General features: G+C 37.8%; 1 protein-coding gene across 1 annotated transcript in view; it reads right to left on the reverse strand.

The window, feature by feature from the left end:
• Positions 1 to 27504, reverse strand: part of FLVCR1 (FLVCR heme transporter 1) — a 37848-nt gene that overhangs the window by 6426 nt on the left and 3918 nt on the right. The window contains exons 2-5 of the mRNA XM_043569202.1: positions 25195 to 25339; positions 19477 to 19617; positions 10845 to 10912; positions 9257 to 9360 (exon numbers count right to left, since the gene is read on the reverse strand). Of these exons, the coding sequence (XP_043425137.1) occupies positions 9257 to 9360; positions 10845 to 10912; positions 19477 to 19617; positions 25195 to 25339 (458 nt within the window). The remainder of the gene's footprint in view (positions 1 to 9256; positions 9361 to 10844; positions 10913 to 19476; positions 19618 to 25194; positions 25340 to 27504) is intronic.

The following is a 27504-nucleotide window of genomic DNA, read 5'->3' on the forward strand; positions in this document are numbered from 1 at the left end:
AATACTCCATGGACCCTTGGGCTCTTTCCATACTTTGGCTATTGTTGATAGCACAAAGCATTGACTTTAAATTTTTTTTTTTTTAATGTTTATTTATTTTTGAGACAGAGAGAGACAGAGCATGAACAGGGGAGGGGCAGAAAGAGAGGGAGACACAGAATCCGAAACAGGCTCCAGGCTCTGAGCTGTCAGCACAGAGCCCGACGTGGGGCTCGAACTCACGGACCGTGAGATCATGACCTGAGCTGAAGCCGGACGCTTAACCAACCAAGCCACCCAGGCGCCCCAAAGCATTGACTTTAAAGCTCACGTTTATAAAGCTTACATTTAAGATTCAACAGCAGCAATCAACAAAACTCACACCACATGCAGTGTTCAGACAGGAAGGAATATTCATATGGATAAAATAATTTTTGTGCCACCAAATGGGATAGTTCTGTAGCTGTATCTCAAGATTCAGTCCAAATTTTACCTCTTCCAAAACACCTTTCCTAACCACTGCAGCTTACAAAGTTGTCTCTTCTTCCAAGTTCCCTTATCATTTTAGTAGCTACATAACTGTCACATGACAGACATCTATTGGACTTATGATATTGATTTTAGTCTGTTATATTATTATTTTTTCATATATGCATGCCTTATTTTCCCCTTTTAGACTACAAGTGTCTTAAAGACAGGGATCATATATTGCTTGTCATAATTCCTAGACGAATTATGCCCACAACAGAAGTTTGGTGAATGAATGGCAGTTACTCTGAGAACAAAATCAAGGCCAAAAAGAACATATTCCTATGCCTAGCAAGTTTTCTAATTGTAAAGTGGGCCGAAGACTATAAATAAATTTAATTCTTTACATATGTTCCCTTCATCTACAGATTGAATGGGTTTCACTGTAAGCTAACATTTCATAATAATGAAGCCACAGCAAGTACTATCTTAAATTATGGGAAAACTATCTTGGAGAATTTCAACATTGGAGGTCTTTGGAAGGGCTTACATAATGGTATCAAACAGATCTTGGGCCTTGAAAGGTACAGAAGATATATAGGTGACCGTTCCATATTTCATTCATTCATTTTATTTCCTTCTATTCATTTATGCACAGTTACATTCATTCATTTCTCCCAAGCATATGGGGAGTTTCTGCCTGTTAAAAAGTGTAGCTACTGTTGGCCTAGGGGCCCAAGATGGAAGGCTAGGAAGACCCTGAACTCATGTCCTCCCGCAGACACGTAGAATCCATGCATAGAGCAATTCCTCCTGAAGAAGACCTTAGGGCTGATTGAACAGTTTCTGCATAATAGAACATAGAGGGACCATGTAGAGAACAGCAACAGAGACAGAGACAGGGTAACAATGGGAACCCCACTGCAGACCCTATGATCTGCAGTAGGAGAGAGATCACAGAACTGTCCCCCATGCAAATTCGTCTGGCCTGGGACACAGCAAAATAAAAAAACAAAACAGTGGTTTAAAGGGCAACTTTTACTACTAGAACATCTACCAAACAATGGGGAAACTGCTGGAACTCACTTTGGGTTTGGAGATGCCAGTGAGCACCACTGTTTACATTCCTCCTCCCCCTGGAGAGCACAGATGGGAACAGAGTCCAGGCCCCTAGCACACACCAGCCCCATCTGTCCTGCAAAGGGAACCCTCCCAGACTGTATCTGCTCCAACTCTACTTGTCCCACCAGGCTGGCCTTTGGCACGGAGCACCCCAGGATCTTTGGCCTGGACCAAATGCAGCTCCAGCTAATCAGCCAAAGCAGCCAGGCACACAAATTCTACACAGGGGATGTTATTACATAAGTCCACTCCTTCAAGACCAGGAGAGGTAGCTGTTCCACCTAACTCACAGAAACAAACACAGAAGGTCAGACAAAAGAAGGGAGAGGAATATGTCTCAAAGAAAAGCATAAAAGAGAAATCTCAGAAAAAGAACTAAACAAGACAGGCATAAGTAAGTAATGTACCTGACAGAGTTCAAAGTAATGGTCAGAAAGATACTCACAGGACTTGAGAGAAGAGTGGACGAACTCACTGAGAACTTCAAAAAAGAGACACAAAATATAAAAAAAGAACCAACCAGAGGTGAAGAATATAATGACTGAAATGAAAAACAAACCATAGGGAATCAATAAGCAGATTAGAGAATGCAGAAGAATGAATCAGAGATCTGGAAGATACTCAAGCTGAACAACAAAAAAGAAAAAAGAATTTTTAAAAATAAGGAAGTTAAGGGACCTCTGGGACAACATCAAGCATACTAACATTTGCATTAGAGAGGTCCCAGAAAAAGAAAAGAGCAGAAAACTTATTTGAAGAAATAATAGCTGAAAACTTCCACAACCTGGAGAAAAAAAAACAGACATCCAATTCCAGGAAACAAAGACAGCCCCAAAGAAGATGAACCCAAGGAGGACCACACCAAGGCACATAATAATTAAAACGTCAACAAGTTAAAGAATCTTAAAGGCAGCAACAGAAAAGTAAATACTTATGTACATGGGGAGCTCCATAAGGCTATCAGCTGATTTCTCAGCAAAAACTTTGCAGGGCAGAAGGGAGTAGCAGGATATATTCAAAATGATGAAAGGAAAAAACCCACAATGAAGAATACTCTACCGGGCAAGATTATCATTCAGAATTCAAGGAGAGATAAAGAGTTTCCAAGACAAATAAAAGTTAAAGGAGTTCATCACCACTACACCGGCCTTACAAGAAATGTTAAAGGGACTAATGAAGCCCAACACAGGGCTCGAAGCAATAAACCGTGAGATCATGACCTGAGCCGAAATCGAGAGTCAGGTGCTTAACCAACTGAGCCACCCAGGAGCCTCTAAAAGGACTACTGTAAACAGAAAAAAAAAAAAAAAGGCCATAAATAGAAGTAAGATGACTATGAAAGGAAAAAATTTCATTAGCAAAGGCAAACATATAGTAAAGGAAGATCAATCACTTATAAAGCTACTATAAAGATTGAAGGACAAAAGTAGCAAAATCAATGATATCTACAAAAATTAGCTGAGGGATAAAAATTAAAAGATGCAAAATATAACATCATATACCTAAAAAGTGGAGGGGGGAGTAAAAAAATAGTGCTTTCAAAATGCATTTCAACTTAAGCAATCATCAACTTCAAATAGGCTGCTATATACATGGGATGTTATATATGAATCTCATGGTAACAACAAACCCAAAACCTATAATAGATACACAAAAAATAAAGAGAAAGAAATCCAAGCATAACACTAAAGAAAGTCATCAAATCACAAAGGAAGAGAGCAAGAAAGGAACAGGGAAGAACTACAAAAACAATCCTAAAACAATTAAAATGTCAGTAAGTATATATGCATCAATAATTACTTTAAATATTTTTTTTGGCGGGGGGGGGCACCCGGGTGGCTCAGTCGGTTAAGCATCTGAATTCAGCTCAGGTTGTGATCTCACAGCTTGTGAGGTCAAGCTCTCTGCACTGGGCTCTGTGCTGACAGCTCAGAGCCTGGAGCCTGCCTCAGATTCTGTTTCCTCCTCTCTCTTTGCCCCTCCCCTGCTTGTGCTCTGTCTCTCTCAAAAAATAAATAAACATTTTTTTAAAAAGTCTAAAAATATCTTTTTTTTAATGTTTTATTTTCTTCTTGAGAGCCAGAGATGGAGCATGAGTGGGGGAGGGGCAGAGAGAGACAGAGACACAGAATCTGAAATAGGCTCCAGGCTCTGAGCTGTCAGCACAGAGCCCGACATGGGGCTCAAACCCACAAACTGTGAGATCACAACCTGAGCTGAAGCTGAACACTTAACTGACTGAGCCCCCTAGGCACGCCGCATCAATAATTACTTTAAATGTAAATGGACTAACTGCTCCAATCAAAAGACATAAGGTGACAGAATGGATGAAAACAAGACCCATCTATATGCTGCCACCAAGAGATTCATTTCAGACCTAATGACACATACAGATGTGAAGGGATGGAAAAAGACATTTCATGCAAATGGAAGCAAAAAAAAAAAAAAATGCTGGGGTAGCAATATTTAGGTTAGGCAAAATACTTTACTTAAAAAAATTTTTTTTAACATTTATTGTTTTTTGTGTGTGGTTTTTTTTGTTTTTGTTTTTGTTTTTAATGTTTATTTATTTTTGACACAGAGAGAGACAGAGCATGAACGGGGGCGGGGCAGAGAGAGAGGGAGACACAGAATGGGAAGCAGGCTCCAGGCTCTGAGCCATCAGCCCAGAGCCTGACGCAGGGCTCGAACTCACGGACCGCGAGATCGTGACCTGAGCTGAAGTCGGACGCTTAACTGACTGAGCCACCCAGGCACCCCTAACATTTATTGTTGAGAGAGAGAGAGAGACAGAGACAGAGACAGAGACAGAGCATGAGTGAGGGAGGGGCAGAGAGAGAAGAAGACACAGAATTTGAAGCAGGCTCCAGGCTCTGAGCTGTCAGCACAGAGCCTGATGCAGGGTTTGGATTCGCAAACCATGAGATCATGACCTGAGCCAAAGTCGGATGCTTAACTGACTGAGCCACCCAGGCGACCCTAGACAAAATACTTCAAAACAAAGATTGTAAAAGGAGACAAACAAGGGCATTGCATAATGATAAAGGAATCAATCCAACAAAAAGGTATAATAATTGTAAATAACTATGTACTCAACATAGAAGTCCTAATTATATAAAGCAAATATTAACAAACATAAAGGGAGAAATTGAGTAACACAGTAACAGTAGGGGACTTTAACACACCCCCCCCCATACTTACATTAATGGATAAATCACTCAGAAAATAAGTAAACAGTGGCTTTGAACGATCCATTAAAACCAGATAAACTTAACATACATACAAAGCATGCCATCTAAAAACAGTAGAATACACATTCTTTTCAAGTGCACATGGAAAATTCTCTAAGATATATCACATGTTAGGCCACAAAACAAGCTTCAATCAATTCAAGAAGACTGAAATCATATCAAGTATCTTTTTTGACCACAATGGTATGAAACAAAAAATAAAGAATAAATTTAAAAATTATAATGATGCCTGGGTGGCTGAGTCATTTAAGCATCCGACTTTGGCTCAGGTCATGATCTCACGGTTCGTGAATTCGAGCGCCATATCAGGCTCTCTGCTGTCAGCAAAGAATCTGCTTCGGATCCTCTGTTTCCCCCTCTCTGCTCCTACCCTGCTTGCTCATGCTCTCTCTCTCTCTCTCTCAAAAGTAAACATTTTTAAAAAATACAAGAAGAAACTGGAAAAAACACAAACACATGGAAGTTAAGCAATATGCTACCAAATAACCAAAGGGACAATGAAGAAATCAAAGAGAAAATTAACATACCTGGAAACAAATGAAAATGGGAACATAGTGTTCACAATCTTTGGGACAAAGCAAAAGCAGCACTAAAAGGGAAGTTTATAGTGATACAGGCCTACTTCAAAAAGCAAGAAAAAATCTCAAACTTATACCTAAAGGAACTAGAATAAGAACAAAGAAAGTCCAAAGTCAGTTGAAGGAAAGAAATAATAAAGAACAGAGCATAAATAAATGACTATAAAAGTCATTTTATAATGACTATAGACTATAGTCTATACAAGATTTATAGACTATAAAAGATTATGACACTAAGAGCCAGTTCTTTGAAAAGTAAGCAAAATTTACATACCTTTAGCCATACTCATCAAGAAAAAAGAGGAGACCCATATAAATAAAGTCAGAAATGAAAGAAATTACAACTGACACCAGAGGAATACAAAGGATTATAAGAGAATACCATGAAAAATTGTATGCCAAAAAATTGGACAGCTTAGAAGAAATGGATAAATTCCTAGAAACATGTAATTTTCTAAGACTGATTCAGGAAGAAGTAGAAAAATCTAAAGACTGGTTGTTAGTAACAAAAATGAATCACTAATCAAAAACCTCCCAAGGGCAAAAGTCTAGAACCAGATGAATTCACAGGTGAATTCTACCAAACATTTAAAGAGCTAATATCTATACTTCTCAAACTATTCCAAAAAATATAATAAGAAGGAACATTTCCAAATTCATTTTATAAGGCCAGCATTACAATGCTACTGAAACCAGACAAAGACCTTACAAAAAAGAAAATTACAGACTAATATCCCTGATGAACATAGCTGCAAATCCTCAACAGAAATATTAGCAAACTGAATTCAACAATACATTAAAAGGATCAGGTAGGATTTTTTTCCACGGATGCAAGGATGATTCAATAGCTGCAAATAAATCAATGAGATGCACCACATTAACAAAATGAACAATAAAAATCATATGATCAACTCAACAGATGCAGAAAAAGCATTTGACAAAATTCAACATTCATTCATGATAAAAGCTTTCAACAAAGTAGGTTTAGAGAGAACATACTTCAACTTAATAAAGCCCATATGTGACAAAAATACAGTTAACATCATAATGATAAAAAGCTGAAAACTTTTTTTTTTAATTTTTTTTCAACGTTTTTTATTTATTTTTGGGACAGAGAGAGATAGAGCATGAATGGGGGAGGGGCAGAGAGAGAGGGAGACACAGAATCGGAAACAGGCTCCAGGCTCTGAGCCATCAGCCCAGAGCCCGACACGGGGCTCGAACTCACAGACCGCGAGATCGTGACCTGGCTGAAGTCGGACGCTTAACCGACTGCGCCACCCAGGCGCCCCTGAAAACTTTTCTTAAGATGAGGAACAAGACAAGAATGGCCATTCTCACCTCCTTTATTCAAAATAGTATTGGAAGTCTTAGTCACAACAATCAGACAAGAAAAAGAAATAAAAGGCATCCAAATTGGTAAGAAAGAAGTAAAACTGTCCCTATTTGCAGATGATATGATACTATATATGCCTAAAGACTCCACCAAAAACTATTAAAACAAATGAATGAATTCAGTAAAGTTACAGGATATGACATTAATATACAGACTCTGTTGTGTTCTTATACAATAACAAAGTACCACGAAAAGAAATTGAGGAAACAGTCCCATTCACAACTGTATTAAAAAGAAAATGAAACTACAAAAACCCCAAATAGCCAAAGCACCCTTGAGAAAGAATAAAACTGAAAAGTATCATAATCCCATATTTCAAATAATACTACAAATTTATAATAATCAGAACGGTATGGTACTGGCCCAAAAATAGACACAAAGACCAATAAAACAGAATAGAGAGTCAGAAATAAACCCACGCTTACACAGTGAATTAATCTATAAGAAAGGAGGCAAGAAACATAGTCTCTTCAGTAACTGGGTGCTGGGAAAACTGGACACCCACATGCAAAAGAATGAAACTAGAACAGTTCCTCACACCATACACAAACATAAAATCAAAATGAATTAAAGACCTAAATGTAAGACCTGAAATCATAAAACTCCTAAAAGAAGACACATAGTAACCTCTTAGACATTCTCCTTAGCAATATTTTTCTGTATTTGTTTCCTCAAAGGAAACAAAAGCAAAAATAAACTATTAGAACTATATCAAACTAAAAAGCTCTTCTATACCAAATGAAACTATCAAGAAAAGGAAAAGGCAACTTACTGAATGGGGGAGAGATTTGCAAATGATATATACAATAAAGGATTAATATCTAAAATTATATAAAGAACCAATACAACTCAACACCAAAAACCCAAATAATTCAATTAAAAATTGAGGACCAGAATAGACATTTTCCCAAAGGCATATAGATGGCCAGGAGACACATGAAAAGATGCTCAACATCACTAATCATCAATGAAATGCAAATCAAAACCATCATGAAATGTCACCACATACTTTTCAGAACGGCTAGTATCACAAACACAAGAAATAACAAGTGTTGGGGAGGATGTGGAGAAAAGGGAATCCTTGTGCCCTGTTGGTAAATGTAGCTTGATGCAGCCACCATGGAAAACAGTATGGAAGTTCCTCAAAAAATGAAAAATTGAAATACTATATGATCCAGTAATTCTACTTCTGGGCTTTCCCCCAGGAAAATAAAAACACTAATTCAAAAAGATATGTGCATTCCTCTTGAGATGAGCATTGGGTGTTGTATGTAAGCAGTGAATCATGGGAATCTACCCCCAAAACCAAGAGCATACTGTATACACTGTATGTTACCTAACTTGACAATAAATTATGTTTGAAAAAATAATAATAAAAGCTAGAAAATGAGGAAAAAAAAGATATGTGCACTCCTATGTTTACTGCAGCATTATTTATAATAGCCAAGATATGGAAGCAACCTAAGTGTCCATTGATAGATGAATGAATAAAGAAATGTATGTATTTACATATATAAATGAATAAAGAATACACACACATACAATGGAATATTAGCTGTAAAAAAAGAATGAAATCTTGTCATTTGTGACAACATGGATGGACCTTGAAGGCATTATGCTAAGTGAAATAAGTCAGACGGAAATACAGAAATACCATATGATTTCACATACATGTGGAATCTAAAAGACAAAATGAATGAACAAACAAACAGAAACAGACTCATAAATACAGAGAACAAACTGGTGGTTGTAGGAGTGGGGGGGGGGGGTGGGCAAAAGAGGTGAAGGAATCAAGAGATACAACCTCCAGTAATAAAATAAATAGGTCATGGGAATGGAAAGTACAGAATAGGGAATATAGTCAATAATATAAGAACTTTGTATAGTGACAGATGGTAACTACATTTATCATGGGGAGCATTTAGTAATGAAAATAATTGTTCCCCTATGTTTACTGCAGCATTATTTACAATAGCCAAACTATGGAAGCAGCCCAAATCCATCAATAGATGAATGGGTAAAGTATATACACACAATGGCGTATTATTCAGCCATAAAAAAATGAATGAACTCTTGGCATTTGCCACGACATGGATGGAGCTAGAGAGTATAATGCTAAGCGAAATCAGTCAGTCAGAGAAAGACTAATACCATATGATTTCACTCATATGTGGAATGTAAGAAAGAAACCAAAGGAAAAAAAAGAGTGGGAGAGAGAGACAAACCAAGAAACAGACTCTTCAGTATAGAGAACAAACTGATGGTTACCAGAGGGGAGGTAGATAGATAGATAGATAGATAGATAGACTTCACTTAGAAGAGAAGGGAATCTAAGAACGTCTAACATCCAGGTCTTTCCATAATAATAACACTTCTTAAATTTATGAAAATAAAAATCACAGTCTCCATTAAACCCAAAATACCTTAGGTTGTACACCGTACATTTATCTACCATCACTTACTTGTATATTTTGGTATAATCAAGCCAAAAGCCACAAAGAATAGAGCCCACCATTCCAGCCACTACCAATGTTAGCCCAATCTTTCCAGCATTCACTTCTTCTCCCTTAAAAAAATTTTCATAAGAAGTTAATCAGATACTTCTTGAATGGATCAAGAAGATGTGGTATATATATACAATGGAATACTACTCAGCAATCAAAAAGAACATCTTATCATTTGCAACAATGTGGATGGAACTAGAATGTATTATGCTAAGCAAAATAAATCAGAGAAAAAGAAATATCATGATTTCACTTAAATGTAGAATTTAAAAAAAAACAGATGATGAACATAGGGGAAGGGAAGGAAAAATAAGATGAAATGGAAAGGGAGGCAAACCATAAGAGACTCTTAAATACAGAAAACAAATTGAGGGTCGCTGGAGGGGTGACAGGCATTAGTGAGGGCACTTGTTAGGATGAGCACTGGGTGTTACATGTGAGTGATGCATCATGGGATTCTGCTCCTGAAACCAATACTACATTGTATGTTAATTTGAATTTAAATAAATTAAAAAACAAAAATCAAGAGAAGTTAATCAGATACTTCTAATTCAAACAGATCTTTCACATTCCCTTACATTCCACAGTCAATGGAAATAATCAGATAAAATTAAGCATAGAATATAGTGGGAAATTTAGTATATCTGTTAGGTGAGTGGATTAGGGGGCAGGTAACGAACATGTGAAGGGCATTCTATTTTCAAACCAGAAAAAAAGAAAACCTAAAATGTGGGAGAAATCAAAAGAAATTTTTCTCATTCCTCCATGGTTAGAAAATGCAATGATCTTTGTTAGAATTCACAGAAGTCTGAGATTAATCTGTTTTTATATATTACAACTGCTTTCTCCTTTCAAAAGGAAAGAGAGGTCACAGCTTGATATTTACTTCTTTATATTTGGATGGGTTTCTTTTAAAATTGTCTCTTTGTCTTTTCCCATATAACCAGTCACATTTTTTTAAAAAAGTATTGAGTGCCTGGGTGGCTCAGTTGGTTAAGCATCTGACTTCAGCTCAGGTCATGATCTCGCGATCAACGGGTTTGAGCCCCATGTCGGGCTCGGTGCTGACAGCTCAGAGCCTGGAGCCTACATCAGATTCTGTGTCTCCCTCTCTCTCTGCCCCTCCCCCGCTCATGCGCGCGCTCTCTCTCTCTCTCTCTCTCTCTCTCTCTCAAAAATAAATAAACATTAAATAAAAAAAAGTATCAAAAAAAGACTTAGGTATTATCACTGTAACAATAACCTCTGCTTTCCATTTTGTGTGCTTTATAAATTAGATTAAATGTATTCTCAATTAAAACAAATATAAATCTCTTAAAAGCAATAAGGTCATAAACCTTTTTTTTCAAGATTTTATTTTTGAGTAATCTCTATACCCTATGTGGGGCTTGAACCTACATCCCCGAGATCAAGAGTCGCACACTCCATTGACTGAGCCAGCCGGTTACCCTATAAATCTTTAATCTTATGATCACACTAACAGGAATCACACTGCTTAAGAAACATTCTTGGCCAGGCATGTGACACGGCACAGACAGACACTTACCTTGTAATATGTCAATATCATTTGATTCAATAATGTTGAGACTGAATAAAATGCTCCAGTTATGATACCTACAATAACAAACAGAAAATGGTAAATGCACCACTTACTAGTTCATAATGTGATATGAGCACTCTGGGGCAATTGTGAAAATAGCATGTATTTCCTAGACAGCTGACAGAAAACTAAAGTCTCTTGCCATTCCCTTTCAGGATATGGAGTGATCAATTTAATACCTAAACTTACTAGAGATTACAATAGTAAAATTCTGTCATTACATCATTTATTATTAGTTAGACTCAGATATGCCAACCATAAATAATGTCTCCACGCGTAACACTGTACATAGCCATCAAGCACTGAACGGATTGCTTATTGAGCACCTACAGGGTACTCGAGCTAATGAATGTTCAAACAGAAGACAGAATCCCTACTTCAGAGATGTCACCCCTGCATCAAAGACTTCAAGGCAATTAGTAAAATAATATTAATTACAGAATATGTAAAAAGGGAAAAATAAAAACAGCTGGTTATCAGAAAGCACATGACTACGTTTGAATCTTGAGGATTCCTGGCATATCTTGCATGACTTTAGGTAAGCCTCTCAACCTAGCAAGACTTACGTTTATTCTTTCTTTCTCTTTATTATTAAATATTTCAAGCATAGAAAATAGTGTAGATAGTAGTTTAGCAAATACCCTTACTCATCACCCAGCTTCATAAACCCTTAACATTTTGCCATTTTTGCTTTAATTTTTTAGATCTTCTCTAATCCTGTTCTTCTCTCTTGTTCTTTCTCAGAAGTAACTCCTTTCCTGATGTCAGCGCTTATCGTTTTAGATATTATAATATATGTGTATCATCTGCAGCTTGTTCTTATCACCCAATATTATGATTTTGAGATTTACCTGAGGCAATGCTTTAAATTCTGGTTCATTAGTTTTCTCTACTATTTAATAGTCCATTGTGTGAAAAATACTGCAATTTAATGATCTCTTGTAAAGTCAACAGACACTTGAGGCTTTTCCCTATTTTTTGCTATTTAAAATAATATTGCAATGAATATTATCTTTTTGTTATTACATATAAGGATTTCTCTAAGTCTATATCTAGGAGCAGAATGTCTATTTTCTGGATAGAGCCAAATTGGCCTTTCGAACAGATCAGTTTATACTACTCGCAGAGTTCCTTTACTCCATATTCTTGCCATATTTGTTTTCTCTAGATTAAAAAATATTTATTTTTTTGCCAACTTGAATACATGTAATATTATTTCTTACTGTGTCTTGATTTGCATTGCTTTGATAAGTAATAAGGTTTATTTAGCATCATACATGAGTAATACACAAACACATAAAGGCCTTCTGGTTCCCTTAAATTGTTTGTTCTCTTCTCACTGAGTGGTATGAGCTATTTTTACATTGTAGGTGCTAATCCTTTGTTGGTTATATGCACCACCGACACTTTCTCATGCTTTATGTCTTGTCTTTTCACTTTTTATGGTGTCTTTTCATTTCATTTTATTTTTTTCTACTGTTTATTTCTGAGAGAGAGAGAGAGCAGGGGAGGTGCAGAGAGAGAGAGGGAGACACAGAATCTGAAGCAGGCTCCAAACTCTGAGCTGTCAGCACAGAGCCCGACGCGGGGCTTGAACTCATGAACTGCAAGATTGTGATCTGAGCTGAAGTCAGATGCTCAACAGACTGAGCCACCCAGGGCCCCCCGTGATATCTTTTTAGAAAAGACTATTATCTTAATGTAATCATACTTATCAATCTTTTTCTTTAGGGTTTATGTTTTATTATTTTTTAAGATTTTATTTTATTACAATTGTTTTTCATTTTAATTTTTCATTTTTGCGAGAGAGAGCATTGTGTGAGTGGGGAAGGGGCAGAGAGACAGGAAGACACAGAATCCAAAGCAGGCTCCAGGCTCTGAGCTGTCAGCACAGAGCCCGACGTGGGGCTCGAACACACAAACCATGAGATCATGACCTGAACCGAAGTCGAATAGTTAACCGACTCAGCCACCCAGGTGCCCCATTTATTTTTTTATTTTAGAGAGAGAGGAAGTCTAAGTGGGGGAGAGGGGCAGAAGGAGAGAGAGAGAGAGAGAGAGAGAGAGAGAGAGAATCTTAAGCAGGCTCCATGCTCAGTGCAGAGCTCAACATGCAGCTTGATCCCACGACCCTAGAATCATGACCTGAGCCGAAGTCAAGAGTTGGATGCTCAACTGACTCAGCCACCCTGATGCCCCAAGATTTGATTTTTAAGCACTCTTTATACCCAACGTGGGACTTGATACTCACAACCTCGAGATCAAAAGCTGCATGTTCTGCGAGCCAGCCAGGTGCCCTTGTGTTTTTTACATGAGAAATTCTTTTTAAGAATACTAAAGCCAGTTTCTAAAACATGTGCTTCTAAAACTTTAAAGTTCTAATTTTTACCCTTTGGTCTTTAATCCACTGCGATTCATTTTTTGTTCATGGTATGACATAGAGAGCTAATTTGACTTTATTGCTCAATTATCCCAGGACAATTCGCTGTATAGTTTCTCTTGTACCGAACATCTAGTTTTCATATATGCCCCTTCTAGTCATTGGAGATGACTGCAAATACAGCAGTCCTCTCTTGTGTGCAGGGGATACGTTCCAAGTCCCCCGGTGGATGCCTGGAACTGCAGAGGGCACCAACCCTATGCATACTGTTTTTTCCTATACATACATACACACCTATATTAAAGTTTAATTTATAAATTGGCAGAGTAAGAGATTAACAACAGTACCTAATAAAAGAGCAGAACAATTATAACAATATACAGTAACAGAAGCTATGTGAATGTGGTCTCTCTCAAAATCTTATTGTACTGTTTTCGTCTTACTGTGGATTAAAGACAAAGTGCCTATGTGATGAGATGAAGTGAGGTGAACGACACGGTGTGACTGAGTGTCAGGCTACCGCTGAGCTTCTGTGGACAGGCCAGAAGGAGTTGCCCCTGCTTCCTGACTGCGGTTGATCGCGGGTAACTGAAACCACAGAAGAGGAAACCAGGCACAAGGGAGGATCACTGTATAAGTGGTTTTTTTTCCTTCCAGGTACCTAGTGCCATGGCCATATGACTTTAAATGTGAGCAAAAGTGACGTTACCCATTTGCTGTCCTAGTAATCACAATAGCCTGTGCCAAGATGTCATCCTGGATCCCTGAGTTAACTGATGAGCAGAGCCTTGCTGCCGATTCACAATGGACATGTAGTATCGGCAATAAATACATTTTTGATGTGTTAGGCCACTGAGGTTTTTCTGGCAGAACTTCATTGCTACAATACAACCTAGCCTGCAAACAGACACAGGGGTAGATCGCTGGGATCTCTGTTGTGGTAACCTAACGGTCTGTCCCTTGATTTTACATGGCATCTTAATAATCATTGTTTTATATATCCTGATATAAGAATGCGCCCTCCGCCTGGGTGGCGCAGTCGGTTAAGCGTCCGACTTCAGCCAGGTCACGATCTCGCGGTCCGGGAGTTCGAGCCCCACGTCAGGCTCTGGGCTGATGGCTCAGAGCCTGGAGCCTGTTTCCGATTCTGTGTCTCCCTCTCTCTCTGCCCCTCCCCCGTTCATGCTCTGTCTCTCTCTGTCCCAAAAATAAATAAACGTTGAAAAAAAAAATTAAAAAAAAAAAAAAAAAAAGAATGCGCCCTCAACTTGGTCTTCAACAAAATTATCTTTGCTCTTGGCCCTTACTTCTCGAGAATCACAGGAATTTTAGAAGTAGTCAAGTTCCATTACAAACCCTGTGTATACAGAAGATTGCAAAAGGAGACCTATAGCTATCTAAAGATCATATCAAAAAACCCTGAGTAACTGGCCTTTGTTGCTCATGTCCCATTGAGTTCAGGAATATATAGGGACCCAGCTAGGTTAGCCTGGAGAGGCCAAGGAAAACAAAGAAGGCCTGTGCTCTGGCCTGGGGGTCCTCTACTGCGCTGTATCCTATGGGATCTTGAATCTATTCCAGACCGGAGTAAGGATAGCAAGAGTCTGGATAAGAATTACATTAGCAAGAGATATTGTTATCTGAGCCTAGAATATATTATTTTTCTGAGTTTCAGATAGCAAGTAGCAATAGTTGGCATAGTAAGGGATACAATTTTCTCCAAATAGCCCTACCTCAAAAACAATGTTAGCTTGGACTATTTGGTTCCTAAATTTTGGATATCGTATATAATCCTGAAAACCTATCTCAGGAGTATAGTCCCTATCCAGACCATCCCATGTGCAACTCTGCTCCAACTTTCAATATATAATACTAGACATGGAGGGAGACAGGTGCACTGCTAAAAGGTGTGATGTGACTCACTCATTCAAAATTATGATCCCTAACTCTTACTCCTCTGGTGAAGACTACGAGGTCAAGAAAGTTTTCCAACTGTCCTGGGGAATATTATTAAACTCTCCACGGCTTTTCCCAACCCCTTCTTTCTAATTCCTTCAACAAGTAAATTCTGTTTAGTGTCCTAATTAGTGTCTGCATCTGGCTTTTCTGTCAATCCAAATCTGCAACTGTCATTTATTAATACAGTGGTTCTGTAACGTTAACTGCCATCACTATAATCTCAAGTCTTCTATAAACATAGCTCTCCATTTAAGTGAGGTCTTCTCTTGTCTTCTAATGTGTTCTAATTTTCTAATTTACAAAATTCTTTTGTTGGATTTTTTCCTAGACATCTTATAGTGTTGGCTGCTGTTATAAAAATATCTTTTTATAGGAATACAATTCTTATCGGGGTGCCTTGGTGGCACATTCATTTAAGCATCTGATTCCTGATTTGGGCTCAGGTCATGATCTCATGGTTCATGGAATAGAGCCCTAGGTTGGGCTCCGCCCTGAGTGTGGAGCCTGCTTGGGATTCTCTCCCTCCCTCTCTATAATAATAATAAAGAAATATATATAATATATTATAATATATATAATAAAGAAATAAATTCTATATAATAATAAAGAAATAAACATCTTTTTAAAAAGGAATACAATTCCTATAAATACATAGGAATGTAGTTGATATTTTCACATTGTCAGATTATCTACTAATCTTGCTGAACTCATTCTTAATAGCTTTAATAGTTATCTGTAGGTTCTCTTGCATTATTTTTATAGATCAGGAGGTCAGTAAACATTCTCTGCAAAGGGCCAGACAGTAAATATCTTTAGCTTTGCAGGTGCTGGGGTCTCTGATGCAACTACTCAGTGCTACCCTTGCAGCTCAAAAGCAGCAATAGACAATATGTAAACAAACAAAACTTTATTTATAAAAACAGGCAACAGAGTTGACTCATAGGCCATAGTTTGGTGACTTTTGGTGTATATAATCATATTATCTATGAATAACAGCAACTTTCTTCTTTTCAACTCATCTACTTTTAAATTTTGTGTTAGTGAGCCAGCCAGAACTTCCAGCTGGATGATGAATAAAAGCGATGACACAGACATCCTTGTTTTAAAAGATACTGCTGCTCCTAAAGTTCTGCCTTTAGAATGATGTCTGGTAGAGAGTTTTTGTAGGTAAACTTTATCAGATTCATAAAGTTCATTTTTCTTTGCAGTTTGCTAAGTCTTTAATCAACGGGTATTGAATTCTATCAAATGCTTTTCCTTCAGCTATTGGGCAAATTTTCCTCTTTGATCTTTTACTGCAATAAATTATATTCATGAATTTCTAGTGCTAAATCAGCTTAGTACAACATCATTTCTTAAACCAAACTTGGCCAGGATGTATTGTCATTTTTATAAATTGCTAACGTAGCTTAGCTAATATTTTATTTTGCATTTTTACATTTTTTCGTAAGTGCAATTGACCTATAATTCTTTTCTTGCACTGTTCCTGTCTGATTTTGGTATCAAGGTTATACCAGCCTCACAAGGAAGCCGATGATACCAGTGATTGTCTCCAGGGAGGGGAACTCCCTGGAAACAGAGAGGTAACCTGGGGACAGAGATGGGGGAAGACTGGTTTTTCATTGTACGCCCTTTGTACCTTGTGAATTTTATACTGTGTGCACTATGCATCCTTTGTAACCTACTAAATTTTGTACAAATAAATAAAATTTAGAATTAAGAAAAGAGAACTCTGATCCTTTATAAAAGAGGTATAATATTTCTATCTCAAAAAAGTTAGATAAAATAATATATAGGGAAGACCTTTATAAATTTCAAAAAAAAATAAAAAAATTTTCACCTTATCACTTATGTGTAATCAAGGAAGTACTAAATGATGTGTTACAAAAGAAATGACTCTTAAACTGTTGTTCGCTTTTTAGATGTTTATATTACGTCCCCAGTTGGATTCTAATTTCTTCAGGGAAGAAATCACATACTATGCTTCTTTTTAGCCCACACAGTATCTAGAGCACTACTCTACAGTCAATGTTGATAATTACTGATGGAATAAACAAATAAATGAATGAGTAACAAAATGAACAATAAGTGAGGCAAACATTAAGTTGGCCCTTGTAGGATCGCTTAGTGGAAAAAAGGAGCACATTTCAGGTAAAAGAAGTAATGGCACAAAATTACAGAGACTAGTATTAACAGTGTATATGCACGTGGAGGCATGTTTGTGTACGTGTGTGTCTGTGACAAGGGGTTGGTTATAAATGGACTGAAAGAAAGTTTTGTCTTGGGAAACAGTGAGAGATAAAAGAAGGTAGGAATCTTTCTTCCTTAAATGATAGGCTACAATACAGAGAAAGACAGATGCCATATGTTTTCACTCTTATGTGGATCCTGAGAAACTTAACAGAAACCCATGCGGGAGGGGGAAGGAAAAAAAAAAAAAAAAGAGGTTAGAGTTGGAAGAGAGCCAAAGCATAAGAGACTCTTAAAAGAACAAACTGAGGGTTGATGGGGGGTGGGAGGGAGGGGAAGGTAGGTGATGGGCATTGAAGAGGGCATCTTTTGGGATGAGCACTGGGTGTTGTATGGAAACCGATTTGACAATAAATTTCATACATTAAAAAAAAATGATAGACTACAGAAACGAATTTGTTCTTATAGATAAAAATGACCCACTGTATTTACTCTACTTCCCAGTTACGTGTTTTAGGGTTAAGCTAACCAACAGAAGTAACCAGCAAAATTAAGAAAAGGAACTATGACATGCTAAAGTATTAATGATGATATGACATAACATCTGGGGATCTGCTTAAAAAATATTCCAGGAAAAAAGTAGAGGAAAGAAATAAAGCAAGAATGGTGAAATGCTGATCATTGAAGCTGGGTGATGATGGGTACATAGGGACTCACCATACTAAACGCTCTACTTTGGTGTTCAACAATTTGTACTAAAAAAAAAGAAAAAAAGATGAAGTAATCCTGGTAAAAGGGTGAGTGTTTAGATGAGGGCATAATTTTTAACCACTTGTAAAACAGTTATGTACTAGGGTGTGCACTCCCAAAAAGATGTAAAAAAAGAGAACAGCAGTGAGTGACTTCTGAAGACAAGACAGAAATAAGGGGTGCTGGCAGTTGATACAAACAGAGTTAACATGAAAAACAAAGAACAGGGGCACCTGGGTGGCTCTGTCAGTTAAGCGTCCCACTTTGGCTCAGGTCATGATCTCACGGCTCCTGAGTTCGAGCCCCGCGTCAGGCTCTGTGCTGACAGCTCGGAGCCTGGAGCCTGCTTCGGATTCTGTGTCTCTCTCTCTCCCTCTCTCTCTGTCCCTCCCCCACTCACTCTCTGTCTTCAAAAATAACATTAACATTAATAAAAATAAACATTAAACATTCAAAAATAAACATTCAAAAATAAACATTAAAAATAAACATTAAAAAATGTTTTTAAGGAAAACAAAGAATGAACTGTCAGCAAACTCTGAAGGGAGGCAAATATGTTGGTGCCTGCAGTCAAGGCCACAGTGTCAGAGGAGTATCTGTCAGCTGTCCTGAAATATCTAGAAGGGTGAGAATTCTTTTTCAAGTTAGAACTGGCTAAGGTGATCGCGTTAGTGTCTAGTCCTGACTGGGTAGGTCCAAACAGACGCCAGTTTGCAAAGGGTCAGAGAAGGGAGCTGTTGGTGACATCTCCCATAAGCTTACGGTAATTTATAAAGGACTTAAAATACTCTGTGAAAACTCAAAAAAGTTGACAGAATTTGTCTATTTGAGATCTATTATTTGTTTTTGTTTTAAAAACGTGTAAGTTGGGGCGCCTGGGTGGCGCAGTCGGTTGAGCGTCCGACTTCAGCCAGGTCACGATCCCACAGTCCGTGAGTTCGAGCCCCGCGTCGCTGATGGCTCAGAGCCTGGAGCCTGTTTCCGATTCTGTGTCTCCCTCTCTCTCTGCCCCTCCCCCGTTCATGCTCTGTCTCTCTCTGTCCCAAAAATAAATAAACGTTGAAAAAAAAAATTAAAAATAAATAAATAAATAAATAAATAAATAAATAAATAAAAACGTGTAAGAAAATCCATCCTGAAGTTTTCACTTTTAGTTCAAAATTTATGACTGTGCCGTCATTATTTTTACAGTTAACAAACCTAGCTCATTAAAGCTCAAACCACTAGATTAAACGAAAATAATCTACAATGCTCAAAGGTTTACAGAGACATGGCAGAAAATAAAAGAAAACCACTTACCATAAGTGATCAATAGAAGGACAAAGGGAACGTTTCTAAATAGGTTCCTTATTGATTTCTTATAGGAGTACTCAGCCGGGGGGCTGTTTTGAAGAGCTGCTTGAGCCTGACTTGGTGGATACTGAGGTTTTTCTTTGAATGCTAGAAACAGACATGAAAAGGAAATTAAATACACGTATTTAGTGAGTGGACTAAATCAGTTTAAATTTAAAGAGGTAGTGAGAGTCTTATAGTGAGGCTTTCAGTTTCATTAATTTTTAACTGAGGAATGTCCTCCTGGTCCCCCGGAAACTGACTACAACTCAGAGATTTGGCCAGTTCACATGACTTAACTGCAAAACCATCAATAACATGCCATAACCTTGCCCACTGATTATTCCATTTTCAGTTAAGCAAGATTAATTTTTATCATAGTAGGTAGTCAACAATTCCATTTCTAAATTTAGTTCAATTTGTAATTGGAGATAACATCAGAAATAAGCAAACCAGTATGTTTATTGAACTTTGTTTTTAAACATTTATTTATTTTTGAGACACAGAGAGACAGAGCATGAACGGGGGAGGGTCAGAGAGGGAGACACAGAATCTGAAGCAGACTCCAGGCTCCGAGCCATCAGCCCTGAGCCCGACGCGGGGCTCGAACTCACAGACCGCAAGATCGTGACCTGAGTCGAAGTCGGACGCTTAACCGACTGAGCCACCCAGGCGCCCCTGTTATTGGACTCTTAGAAGATTATCTTGAGTTAGTTAACTATTTCCTTTTAAATTTTGATATGAAATTTATCAACTGATTTAATTACACCTCTAGAATTGAAACAGGTCCAGGTGGATTCATGGCAGCAGAGCTCACCAAAACATCAGTTAATTACGATATACTGAAAACTTATCAAACTAAAACAGACTTCTATTTTTACAGGTGTCACAACTAATTCAAGAGGAGACATACTCATGAATATTCACTGGTTAATATGCTTACATCAGAGGACTGGATTGGTAGACATAAAATGTTTAAGTTGTTGCAATCCCTCCTCTTCCGTTCACCCTATCTGCTCCTTGCACTGTGGAGGGCGACTGTTGTCCTTTCCTGAAAGTCTCTTTGTGTCCTAGTTAAGATAGGAGATATCTCTTTTCATTAATATTGGTAATACACAACTCACACAGTTGCAAAACAAAGCTTCAGAATATAAAAACCATGCTTACAAGGGAGTCATGGGGATTGAGTGAGTCTTAAGCCTCTTAGGTTTCTATTTACTCTGGTAAAGTTAAGTATAAAAGGCTCAGCTTTGAACTCCAATTCAAAATGAGAACAATTCTTATTAATCTTCAACTCTACTAAATTTATTTCCTGAATACACGTGTTATCATTTAGTTTCAGGTAATTAACTGCCCTGTTGGATAAAATCAGGCCTGTATTAGCTACACAATACACTAAAGTCAGGTTTAATTCTATACAAAGAAAAGGAAACAGAGGAACAGAAAACAGGGTCTCTGCCCCTGTTCACTTGGCACTGATTCTTTCAAATGATGAAATATGGCTTTTCTTTCTCCCTTGAAAACTAAAAAGCAAAGTCTTCTACTTTCTTCTCCCCACCAAAAGCGTGAGCCAATACAATGATTAACTACCGGGCACCTGGCTGGCTCAGTTGGTAGAACATGCGACTCTTGTTCTTAGGGTCGTGAGTTCAAGCCCCACACTGGGCACAGAGCTTACATCATCATCATCATCATCATAATTAATAATAATAATAATAATTAATAGTGATAGTAATAAACTATTAAAGCAGTTATTCTCCAAAGTAGCCAAAGGATTTGGGGGGCACCACATTCAAACTTTTTCTCCCATGATGAATAAGCATATCTATTGTGTTTACGAGTACTTCTACTTTTTGGAATTAGGTAATAACATTACCTTTTGATTTCATTATTTGTCCTGTTTGATTCAAGCAGACATTACACATATTAGCTTATTAGAAGACATGTAAAGGTTCGAATACTGGCTCTGCCTCATATTTTGTATAACTCTGAAGAAGCCAATTCATGTCTCTCAACTATAGATTTCTCATTCATAAAATGGAAATAACGACAAGCTGCTATGAGGATTATGTGACATTTGCAAAATAATTTTGTAATTATTGAATGCTACACAAAATACATTGTCTTTTTGAGGAATATTTATTTTTAAGAAGTCAGAGACTTTATCGCAGGGGCTTGAAATTCTCATAGCCTGGGTGAAACATATTTCTGTTAAAAGTTTATAATAGTAGCCTATATATAAATATCCTGAACATAAGAATCAAAAGTAAAATTACGCATACATGTTCCTTATTCATGTGTTTAAGTGCCGTAACATTAAATATGCTGATTGCCATTACTTTTGGTTTCTCTCATTCACTCATGTTAGTGAATCAGGATGGTAAGCATTTTAACGTACACACTTGAGTTAAGTGATATAGTTTACTGCTGTGCTGCACAAGAACAGCTTTCAAATACAACAGCATCACCACTTATACAAGAGCAATTTGAAGTGGAGCAAAAACAACACTAAATAAAAATTAAAATGACCTATTTTTATACATAACATTTTAAATAGGGACTTAGGGTACCTGGGTGCAAATTTCACCTTCAGTATTTACTGTGACCATGGATAGGTTAAATTCACTTACGTTCTGTGCCTCACTTTCCTCATCTATAAAATGGGAATGATAATAGTACCGTCCTCATACGGCTGTGAAGACTGAAGGATACAGCATGTAACGTGCCTTTAAACACGTTCGGTACTTACCAAACAACCACATGTTAGAGGGTATAATCATGTGGGGTGTGAAGAATGAGGTATTAGTGTGCAATTCAGTGGAAGGCTTGGGTTAATTCCTAGAAATGCTAGACGGATTACATTCACATGTAAGTTCCGTGAGGGAAGGCAGGAGGGTTACATGGCATGAAGCCTCAAGATAGCATTTTTGAAAGACTGCTGAATACCAATTTAGTATATGACACGTTGCTGAAAAGCATCAGCAAAGCCAAATTACTTTACCAGATTTGGTTGGGCTTCCAAAGTATTTATGGGTAGAATTTCGAGGGAAGTAGGACTGTCCCTTAGTGATTAAGGACATTTGAGTAGGGATTTTAAAAATAGCCCATATCTCCCTCAATCACAAATATTTGGGAATAAGAAAAATAAGTACATTTTTTGTTAAAGTATCACAATTTCAACCTGAGACTTTCAGGTCACAACTGTAAATTATCTTGCATTTATTCTATGCTTGGCATCATAACATTAAGATTACAGGTCACCAAGCAAAATTTGACAGTGAGTCCTTTTTTCCCTGCTCCATTTCCACTGTCTATTCAGACCATGAGTACATAAATAAGCAATAATGTACATGAATAGGTCTCTTAATTTCTCAAATAACACCGGGTGCTATGTCAACGGTCACACCTATTATTATTGCCTTTTTGTCCCCTTCCTTGACAAATAAGTATCTTATCTTTGTAGCATCTCATATAGATATGCTTAAACACATATGCGTCATACACATAATTTCATATGTATAGATATCACCTATAGAACCTGTTCTCTCACTTCTTCCGAAGAGACAAGCAACTGAAGACAAAAAAAAGGAAAACCAGAACTGATGTGAAGATAACACAAGCAATCAAAGGAAAGAGGGTTTCACATTTTTAATAATCCCTAGTGCTAACAGAGGATCCATTTATGCACAATGTATATAAACTACATTTCATTTAGCAAATCAAATACAGCTACCAGAAAAGTAGACTTAAGAGTTTGTTTTTAAAAAATAAACAGTTAACCCCGAACAATGTGGGGGTTTGGGGCACCAATCCCCTACACAGTTGAAAATTCATGAATGACTTCTGACTCCCCCCAAACTTAATAACTAATAGCCTACTGCTGACCAGAGAGCAAGTAGGGGAGAGGGGCAGAGGGAGAGAGAGAGTTCCAAGAAGGCTCCATGCTCAGTGCAGAGCCCGATGTAGGGCTCCATCGCACGACCACGAGATCATGACCTGAGCCAACATCAAGAGCTGGACGCTCAACCAGCTGAGCCACCCAGGCGCCCCTGGTATTCTTAAAATAAAGCAAGCTAGAGAAAAGAAAATGTTACTAAGAAAATCATAAGGAAGAGAAAATACATTTACAGGACTGCAAAAAACCCATGTATAAGTGGGCCTGTGAAGTTTAAACCCATGTTGTTGGAGGGCCAACTGTAGATTTTGTTTATATCTTTGTTAAATTGCTAAAATAGTACAGGGATAATTTGTCCTTTTTCAGTAGTCTGTACAGGGAAAATGTGTCACTCCCTAATTGAAACATAAAAACCAACCGTAAGTAGGTTGGACGTGTCAGCATACTTTATATGCTACCAAGAGAGTATTTTGTTCATTATCTTTGGGAGATTAAATATATGGGCAGTTCACCTATAGAGGCAGTCTCTATCAAAACTGTCTTCAGCCTGCATTTCTTTGAAAACTAAAGATTTCATATCTGGAGATCACAAAATTTGAATTTTTCATTACTATTATAGCCGTGGTAAAAATTAATCTATAAACTTTAAAACTCCAGCTATAATGCAACTTGATGTAAATGTTACTGATTGAAAGATGGCCTTTGTAAAGTTGCTTTCTTCTTCAAATCAATTTAAGACATACTGAGTCTTAAACAATACTGAATGCCCAAAGGTCAATATGATAGTTATATTAGCAAACATATTACTTAAAAAACCTATCCTTTTGCCTGAAATCAAAATTGTTTCCCATTAAAAATAAACTTTAGGAGCACCTGGGTGGCTCAGCCGGTTAAGCATTGACTCTTGATTTCACCTCAGGTCATGATCCAAGGGTCGTGGGATCGAGCCCCGCATCGGGCTCCATGCTGAGTGTGGAGCCTGCTTGGGATTCTCTCTCTCTCTCTCTCTCTCTCTCTCTCTCTCTCTCTGCCCCTCCCCTGCTCATTCTCTTTCCCTCTCTCTCTCTCTCTAAAAAAATTAAATTAAAATTTAAAAGTTTAATTAAAAAAATAAAAATAAACTTTAAAAAGCAGACCTTCCCAAACCTTCTTCCAAACTGCTGATGGCTGCTTGCAGCTGATTTTGACTGACTGCTTCAAGAGACAGGCCCAGACGAGAGGACTCAGTGACGACTGGAGGCAGCAGGGCTTTGCTGGAGTGGCCTAACAAGCAGACGGTTGCCGGTCTGAGATTCTGCTGAACAGCTTGCTGCTGCCCAGGATCGTGCACCGGTCAACATTTTCAGATCCAGTTAATTGTTAAAATGGGGATCCTTGGAGGGATTTATCGTTAAAAAAAAAAAAAGTTGTAGCCTATTTGCATCATTTAAAGCATGAGAAGAACTTGTTCCTGGCTATGTTAGCATAAGATGCAGAACACGTGGAGGAGTATGCAAAGAGGAGGCAGCTAATATGTTTGCAACAACAGTCATCAGGGAAGAAAAGTTAGTAGGGAGGTAAATTAGATGAATTAGTGTTCAAACCTTTACAATATTTAAAGAGATGTAGCCGACCATAACATATCCCTAGGGTTGTAGCGTTCGTTATCTGAACAAGGGCAACAGCAAGAATGAAACAAGCAAATGGCACTGGAGATATTAGCATAAAAATGTTGAGGGTTAGCTATTTTTATTTTCATGTGTTTGTCATGCATTTATCTATTTAAGCAATAGGGGAAAAAATTCACTCACCAATTATTGTTAAAAAACATAAAAACGTGGCAACAGATGATGTTCCATAAAACATGGTGCTGATATTACAGGCCAGAAGATCTGTGTTATTCTGCGTGTTGGGCACTAACACTGGTGGCAGCAAAAAGCCAATGGCAGCTCCAAGCTGTAAAATAAATAACCCTGTTAATAGCCATTAGTATAAGAGAAAAAAAGGACAAACTGGCAATTATTACAACATAGAGAAGACAGCCAGTATTTGAGGTGTCAGGTGTAAACCCTAAAGCACCATGTTCTAATGTTAAAGGCTAAGTGCTGACAAATGTCTTTCCTATTCAACAAACTCCTACTATCTGAATGAGTCTGCTGTAAAGATGTATAAGGTACGGTCCTTACCCGTTAGATGCTTACAATCAAAAAGGGGAATAAGAATATGCAGCATAAGGCTGAGAAAAGATGATGTATAGAATGGGAGAAAATATCTGCAAATCGTATATCTAAGAAGGGTCTACTATCCAGAATACATAGAGAACTCTCACAACTCGACAGCAAAAAGACAGATAACCAATTCAAAAATGGGCAAAGGACTTGAATACACATTTTTCCAAAGAAGATCTATATAAATGTTCAACAAACACGTGAAGAAAAATGGTCAACGTAAGTTAATTAGTAGGGAAATGCAAATCAACACCATAACGAGATACCATTTCTTACCCACAAGGATGGCTGTAATAAACAAACAAACAAAAAATTGGAAAATAACAAACACTGGCAAGACGTGGAAAAATTACAACCCTTGTACACTGTTAGTAGGATTGTAAAACAGTGCCGCCAGTGTGGCAAAAACTGAAAACAGGTATTCACACAAATATCAAATATTATACATGAATATTCATAGCACCCTACTGCAATAGTCAGAAGGTGGAAACAACCCATATGTCTATCAGCAGATGAATGGATAAACAAAGTGTGGTATGTCCATACAATGAAAGATTATTTGGCCATAAAAAGAATGAAGTACTAATATATGCTACAACATGGATGAACTTTGAAAACATCCTAAGTGAAAGAAGCCAGAAATAAAAGGTCACATATTGTATGATTCCATTTACATGCTATGTCTAGGGCAGGTGAATCTATAGAGAGAAAAAGCAAATTAGTGGTTACCAGGGGAAAGAAGCAGCAGGGAGGGAGGAGTGACTGCTAAGTGGGTATTGGGTCTTCTTTGAGGGGAGATAAAAATGTTTTGGAACTAGAGGGAGGTGACGGTTGGACAACACTGGGAATGTACTAAATACCATTGAGCTATACTTTAAGATGGTTAATTTTATGTAATGTGAATTTCACTGCAGTAAGAAAAACGTAAGGTTGAATATGATAATCACAATGAAACAAAATCAAAGTATTAAGGGAGCTCAATAGAGAAAGATAGATTCTTTCAGGGATGAAGGTGAAGAGGAAGGGCCCAAGACAGGTTTCCAAAAGGCACCTGAGGCAGACACTAATAGTCACCAAATACTTCATTTGCTCCCTTACAAAAAGCTCGATAGAGACATTAAACAAGTAATTACAATAGAGTGTGGTAAGTACAGTGATGGAGAGGTAAACCTGGATGATCATGTGATCTATTATCTGAACAAGGACACTATTCAGAGTGAAAGGGACTACATGAGTAATTAGCCTAATGAACAACTGTATACCTGGACCATCCCAGGCAAACTGGGGTATACAGTTTGGGTATACAAGATGGGGTATACACTCTAGCTAAGACACTACTTTGAAGGAGCACCTTGTATATACTTGGGGTTCAGGAAAGATTTCTGCAGGAGCTAAGATCTGAAGAAGAAATTGGAATTAGCCAAGTGAAACCGGAGTGTTCCCAATCAAGGGGCCATCATGTACAGAGGAAGGAAAAGACCATGACCTTGTGAGAGGCTGCAAGTTGTGGACAATTCCCCTCAGAGCAGTGATGGAATGTGGATGTGAGGAATGGTGGGTGTGCAGAGGCGAAGCAGAGGAGCTGGCAGGAGGCAGATCCGGAGGGTCTCCCATTGTCACATTACAGAGCTTGAATTTTATCCTAAAGGCAAAGGAAGCCACTGCAGAGGGCAAGGGAGTACCCTGAACAGATGTGCACGTTATGAAGACCACAGGGGATAAATGTGCAGAGTAGCAGGAAAAGAGCAAGGGTTGCAGATAGGAAAATCAGTCAGCAAGCTCTAGGTAAGGGCTGCAGGTGGCCAAAGCTAAGACAGTAGCAGTAGAAGGGAAGAGAAATGAACTAAAAGACAAGGTAAATTTTGATGGGTGGAATCATATGGAAATATTCAG

The sequence above is a fragment of the Prionailurus bengalensis genome, chromosome E4, assembly GCF_016509475.1.
Source record: "Prionailurus bengalensis isolate Pbe53 chromosome E4, Fcat_Pben_1.1_paternal_pri, whole genome shotgun sequence".
NCBI lineage: Eukaryota > Metazoa > Chordata > Mammalia > Carnivora > Felidae > Prionailurus > Prionailurus bengalensis.